This window comes from Zingiber officinale, chromosome 2B (genome assembly GCF_018446385.1).
Source record: "Zingiber officinale cultivar Zhangliang chromosome 2B, Zo_v1.1, whole genome shotgun sequence".
Classification (NCBI taxonomy): Eukaryota; Viridiplantae; Streptophyta; class Magnoliopsida; order Zingiberales; family Zingiberaceae; genus Zingiber; species Zingiber officinale.
Window position 1 is genome coordinate 82991718 of NC_055989.1, and position 6653 is coordinate 82998370.

General features: G+C 35.4%; 1 protein-coding gene across 1 annotated transcript; it reads right to left on the reverse strand.

Annotated features, from left to right (window-relative positions):
* Window positions 1–322: 322 nt before the first annotated feature.
* LOC122046073 (peptidyl-prolyl cis-trans isomerase FKBP53-like) lies at window positions 323–6076 on the reverse strand. Its single transcript, XM_042606580.1, has 12 exons — window positions 5914–6076; window positions 5750–5823; window positions 5418–5653; window positions 5197–5339; window positions 3434–3743; window positions 3152–3364; window positions 2876–3064; window positions 2035–2251; window positions 1380–1464; window positions 1255–1296; window positions 1125–1173; window positions 323–750 (listed from the first exon to the last, which is right to left on the reverse strand). The coding sequence occupies exons 1-12, from the start codon at window positions 5924–5926 to the stop codon at window positions 672–674; spliced, it is 1650 nt and encodes a 549-aa protein (XP_042462514.1). The 5' UTR covers window positions 5927–6076; the 3' UTR covers window positions 323–671.
* Between the last annotated feature and the right edge of the window lie 577 nt (window positions 6077–6653).

Sequence of the window (6653 nt, forward strand, 5' to 3'; positions counted from 1 at the left end):
TCCATTTTTTTTTTCCTTTTTCCTTTTAAAAAAGTTATTTTCAAAATTTGAACCACGAAACAATAATTTTACCGTTAAGGCTCCTCTTTAAACTAAACGACCTCCAGGATTAAAATAAAATTACAAGTTTAGGAATTACACAAAATTATCAATTTCTATTTTGCTGAAATTTCTATTAGATTGGAGAACAGAACTAAAACAATTTAATTCGATTTGATTTTAGAATTAACAGACAAAAAACATTTAAATCTGATACAGATTTTCTCACTGAAACGACAAGAATCACGCACGTCCCCGGACGTCCTTACAATACCATGACGAATTAAGCTGAAGATTACAATATGAAATAACAAGATTTAAGTTACAAGATATTTTGATTATCTTAGAACTGAAAAGGTGAATTTTAAAGATCAAAATGACAAATTGATTAAGAACTTGCAAGTCTGAATTCACATATCAAAAACAGCAAAACAAATTTTTTTAAAAAAAAACTTGTCTTTTGATAGAAATGTTCGACCACAAATCACCATTCCCAGTTAATACGGCAAAATTTCTATCTCAGATATGCCTTTGTTCTAAGATGATGATGGCACCAACTATAGAGTATGGCATCAGAACAAATATACCTCTTGTATCAATCGACAAAATTGATTCATTTAATGGGAGTTGGTTCATTTAACATCCACCAGCTCCACGTCAAAGTAGAGCCATGAGTTTGCTGGTATTTTTCCGACATTCTTGTTCCCGTAACTGCACACAGAGCATCCAAAGTTATAATGTGAGAAATCCAGTGAACAACAAATGAAACAGTAGTAAGGCCATGCCAATGTGTTGACAAGATTCTGATGGTACTCATGAGTCGGTGCGGGACCAAGATAAAGAAGCCACATTTCAAAATGCAAAGATAGGAATAAGCTTAATCGATTCAACAAGTTTATTTGGCAGTGAGTTATGCTATGCTGCAACCCGCAGCATAGAAACAGAGCAAGCAGCGGCAGCAAGTGACGAGCGGTGGAGTTCTTGGGTTTATGTATTGGCTGTGGAACAAGATGCTATGCTTGTGCCGATGGAAATGAAGGGAATTTCAAACTTTGATCATAGCACAAACAGAAGAGAATACTCACCCCATTGATGGCGGAATGTTGAGTCTTCTTTTGTCCCCAATTCGCATACCTAATAATTCAAACTTAAATGCGTTAGCGTCTCACAAATAGATTTGAGGTAAAGAGGTATGTGTAGAATATAGAGGCATACCAGCAATGCCGACATCCCATCCCTTGATGACATGCCCAACACCTGCAATTAGGATGTGATTTCTTAATTTAGTCAACATGTTGCAATGTGTATTAGTGATAAAAGAGGGAGTTAAGCCTCTTTACCAAGGCGGAATTTAAAAGGTCTTGTGCCAACATTTGAGTCGAAAATCTTTCCATTCTTTAGCTTGCCAACATAGTTTACCAAAACCTGGGAATGAAATCATATTTCATGCATTCTCAGATATGTTATGTTTACTTAAAATGAATTTAATTTCATTTATTTCCTCAATTCCTCTATTTTATTTTACTCAAATCGAGCAAAAATGAACTGAAATTCATCCAACTCATAAATACAAAAAAGTGAAGTACTCTCTCACTGCAATTGCATCTAAGAAAACGAAATATATGAAATATACTGGAAGTAAAATAATACATTTTTTCTTTTTGCATAAACCATTTCATTTCCCTTGTATTTCCTCCTTTTCCAGTAAGCACAAGAAGTAGAATCGAAGGGAAATGAAATGATGACATTTACATATCTCTCATAAACACAGAAAAGTGAGTCCTTTTCTCCCTACAACCCAAAAGTAAATCAATAAGACAACAAAAGGAATTAAGTTACTTTTCTTTTCACTTCAATTATTTTGTTTCCCTTCCATTCCCTCCTTTCCAAATAAACATATAAAATTAAACAAATATAAGATGAACTCAATGCATGGAACCAAGAAACATAAATATAAACATGCATCACTAGGTAGATCGTAGATGATAAGACTACCTTACTCCCAGGAGAAGCTTTCTTCCCATCAGGCTTGCCCATAGAGAGCTCCTCTACAGACAAACCATTTGAAAATGTTCTCGTTTTGTGTTCATGATTATGTTCTTCTGGCGCAATGACAGGCTCCTTCACATTGGAATCATTCTGCGGGTTACTGCCCTTCTTTGCCTTTTTCTTCTTCTTGGCTTTTTGCAAGAGGCTTTTATCATCAGGAACCCTGCACACAAGGTAAATAGTTTTTAATTAACAACAAGTATATCACGACTTTTGCATAGATTTTCAAATCTATCATAACATTTTATAAAAAAAAATGCAAACCTATTAACAGTTGAGATTTTAAAATTTTCAAATTTATCACACCATTTACTCATCCATCAGCAATCCTTGTCTGTGGTTGTTAATCTTTGCATTGGCATAGCAGAACACCAGATCAGCCATTATTTTGTTCACATCTTCGAATAGTATCAACCATGCCTCATCATCAACTTGAGTAAAAAATCCATTGCAGACTATATAGAGATCAACTAGTAATATTTTTCCCTCCGACATGGCACGATTAGTATCCAACAGCTAATGTAGATAAATCAGTTGATCAAGTATTCTTCCATGTCAATGCCACAACAGCTTAATTGCATATGGACAGCAAATGGATGACCAATTTGAAATTAATAAATAAATGTTGTGATAGATTTTGAAAAAAAAACAATTAACATTATATATTTGGGATTTCATACAAAAATTGTGATAGATTTATCAATTAACCACGAGATATCCAATAGCGTGACAATCTTATAACACTGTTTTATGTTGAATGCTTCTATAAGGCTGCTTTATATCTTACTCATCATTCAGTGCTTCTCTTACAGATTGTTCCACTTCTGCGCTATCAGAACCCAATTTAACCTCTGTAGTGTCTTGATTCATTTCTGTTTCGTTCAAACCAGTCTCTTCACCAACTTTTTCATGAGCAGTTTCCTCTTTAGCTTTTTTCTTTCTATTCTTCTTCTTTTTACCGCCACTGCTTCTGTCACTACACAATTGAACAATTTCAAAGAAAGATTAAAACAATATACGTATTCAAAGGACTAGTGAAGTCAAAGTAATCGCTATGTCTGACTTTTCATTAAGTGGTTTCTCAGCTTCAGAGGGGTGATTTTGATCTACGCCATTGGCATTAGGAATTGCATTTGCATCCCCTTTAATTGCTTCTTCTGCAAGTTCTTTGTACTCCTTCACAGTCTTCTCTTTCTTCTTTTTCCGCTTCCCTTCGCCCACATGAGTTTCAACATTATCACCAAGGACATGGTTCTGCTCAACACCAGTAACACCCCTGCTAATGGATACATGCTATTGGAAACACGAAAAAGTGACACAAATATATATTATGAACAAGTCAAACCTTGAAGGTTCAGTCTCTTGACTAATTGCATCAATCTTTCTTTTCTTGTCTTCATCGACTGTCTTCTTATCTGTTTTCTCATCTCCAGATTCATTCTTGTTCACATTTTTCCTTAACAAAGAAGAGATTGGAAAACCATCTTCATCTTCACTTTCAACGACTGCAGTGTTCTTAGGCTTGACAATCAGTTGGAGCTGAGAATTGTCATCCTCATTATCAGTATCACTCACTTGACTCTTTTTCTTCAAACGTCGACGCGTATTATTTCGATTTGTTGGTTTTTCATCGTCTACAATCTCCTCAATTACAACTAGTTGAATGAAGAGAAAAGGTAAAGTAAATACCAAGGTGACACAAAGATCATTAAATTAGTCAAGTAAAAGACTAATGCAATAACTTAATGTTGGATAATGTGAAATTTAAAATATCATGCAGAATCAGAAATTCAATCTCCAACAAGAATTGTATGTAGAATATTGCATGATTCTTTCCGCAATAAAGGGAATGTATTATTGGATGAGCGCATTAGTTTTAGCATCCTACTAAGATTAATATCAAAAAATTTCAAAACGTGCATTAAATAAGTTCCTAAGACATCCAATATTGAAATTAATATCTGTGTTCATAAACATAGCTTAGTTAAACATTAATAGTTAGATCTAGACTACTAATAATTGGATTTAGATTGACACAATTGAAATTAAAACATATATAGGTATAGGATATTGATACATCTATATTTCTTAGACTCTAGTGTCATTTCTTTGCTATATTTGGTGCTCCAATTGGGGAATCTTCTCTTCTATTTCTCCCTTTTTAGTGTTTCATCTCGTCCTAATGACTTACAAATGAAAGTGAATGAAAGTTGGATCATGAGATCAAAATCTTTCTATCTCGATATCATTATTGATGATTCTTTTTTCTCCACCCTGCTCTTTTTAGTGTTTGATCTCCTTGCCCATCACTGACAAACAGAACAGAAGAAAGAAACATGGGAAGAGAATCTTCATGCATCATTCTATTTAGGACAATACAAGATCAATCTCAATAGGCACTAACAAATCTATGTTGACACTAATGACACAACATTTGCCCATGTAGACATGATATTGATGTCAGCTGACACTAGAACAATATGTTCTTGGGCAAGTCAACACAAGAATACGTTTTGGGCAAGCCAACCGAATATTAATTCTCCTAACGACCTTACATAGCCCCCCCCCCCCCCCCACTACATATGCACTATGCAATAATCTCGCTATCTTTTTCCCACACACTTTAGAAAAGTGTGGCTCAATCAGCTTAATGACAGAGTTTTACCAGTAAAGGTTCCCAAAACAGTTTATTATTGTTCAATCATTATTAAGATCATTGTGCATAGTATGTTATCCTAGTATATCATTTTGCATGTCCACGGCACTGATTTTCATCTTCACCATTTGAATTAAGAATCAAAATAGTACTGCCAATAACTTTAAGTAACTAAAATACAACTTTTACATAACAATTGCATATACATTTTGTGATTTTTTTCCTTTATACCATTGATGGGAAATTATAGTTCAATCTCTTCTGAGTAAGCTATATTTCTGTTAATTAACCCTTGCATGGTCTCTATTACATAACTTTGATAGCTTACACAGTTCATCGAGGACAAATATCTACTTGTGCTTACTATAATGTGGCATAACATGGACAGACGAAGAAGAGACGTAGCCATATTAGATGCTTCTAGAATAACTCGGCAGAAAAAAATGGATTACCATTGTTTTTATGACGAGGAGAGAGTGGGAACATGTCAATGTCACCATCATCAATGAAGTCCGATTCATACTCGTCTTCATCACTGTCAAACTCCTCATAGCTCTCAGAATCGTCCACTCCAATATCTTCGCCATATGAATCGCTATTTCCAAGTAAAGAACAAACCAGAGAAAATACAAGTTTAAACAGCTTCAACATCAACTACACATTACAAGGATACGTATCGTCTCCACCATCCCTGCCGCTCCGGCCACTGCCAATATAATATCCAGAAAGGTGGACGCTTCTCGGCCCTATGACTGAGAAGAGAACCTCGCCCTCCTCCTCAAACTCGAGCTCTAGAGGACAGGCCTCAGTTTTATCAGGAATCAAACTGCAAAGCAAAACAGGACTCTTTTTGCCAACATTGCACTGCACCACGCTCTTTGTGGTAGCCTTACCATTTCCCAACGTCGCCTACAACAAACGAACAAAAGACGGGATTCCTTGATGACCCAGAAGCGCCGAAAACAGCAAACCTGCAGAAGAATAGGTTTGGATAGGATGCTAAACCTGGCCGATGCGAAGCCTTCCGCGAGCTTGGTCGTGGACGTGAGTGTAAGGTTTTCCGGGCTTCACCTCCACTCCTGCGACGAGAGAAGCAAACAGACGGGTAAGAGCAAAAAATATCGAGGTAGAGAGGCATCAGAAAAGCCTGGAATGAAAGGAATTCTAACCCCAAAACGCCATTGACGAAGCGCGAGGCGAGAGTGGAGACCTCGCAAAGACTGAAGTGAGCAATCGGAGCCACAATCTGGACTGCGAAGACTTGAGGTTGCGGCGGAAGTAAACCCTAACGACGATTTCTTGGCGAAGAGCTCCGGGCGGAGAGGTTTATATATCTTTAAGCAGAGGCGTTTGCAACTGAAAATAGAGCATTTTAGACTGAGAAATTAGACAAGGAAAAATCTCGCTTCAATCACATATTATTTTTTTATTTTCATATTTTTCTGTTAAAATAGGGGACACTATGTCAGAAAAGAAAAATGATATGCACAAGAAAAAAAAAACTCAATAAAAATCTCAAGGATAGACACATAAAGTGATGGGGCCCACAAAAAGTAAAATGGTGGATCATGACTTTATGTGTCTATCCTTAGGTTTTCATTGAGTTTTTTTCCTTGTGCATATCATTGCTCGTCAGAAAATATCTGAAAGATACAGAAAAATTAATAAACTTTATATAACAAAATATCAAAAAATATTTTAATCTATAAGACCTGAAATTAGTTAGATAAATTAAAAATATGGTCAAATAAATTTCAATCTTAATATTATCATTTGATTCTGATTATTTAATTATCGAAACATATAGTTATAAAAATAGATGAGGGGTTCTTTACTAAAAACTATCTAAATAGGAATACAGAAGCCATATGCTATATACTTTTTTTTAGTATAAAAAATGTCATTTAAC

What these genes read in the sequence shown, in the direction of transcription:
- LOC122046073 (XM_042606580.1), bottom strand. An exon ending in AGGGATGGTGGAGACGATAC is followed by an intron (nt 5,340 to 5,417) that starts GTATCCTTGTAA and finishes ACTTGGAAATAG; the next exon opens with CGATTCATATGGCGAAGATA. An exon ending in ATGGGATGTCGGCATTGCTG is followed by an intron (nt 1,174 to 1,254) that starts GTATGCCTCTAT and finishes TTGAATTATTAG; the next exon opens with GTATGCGAATTGGGGACAAA.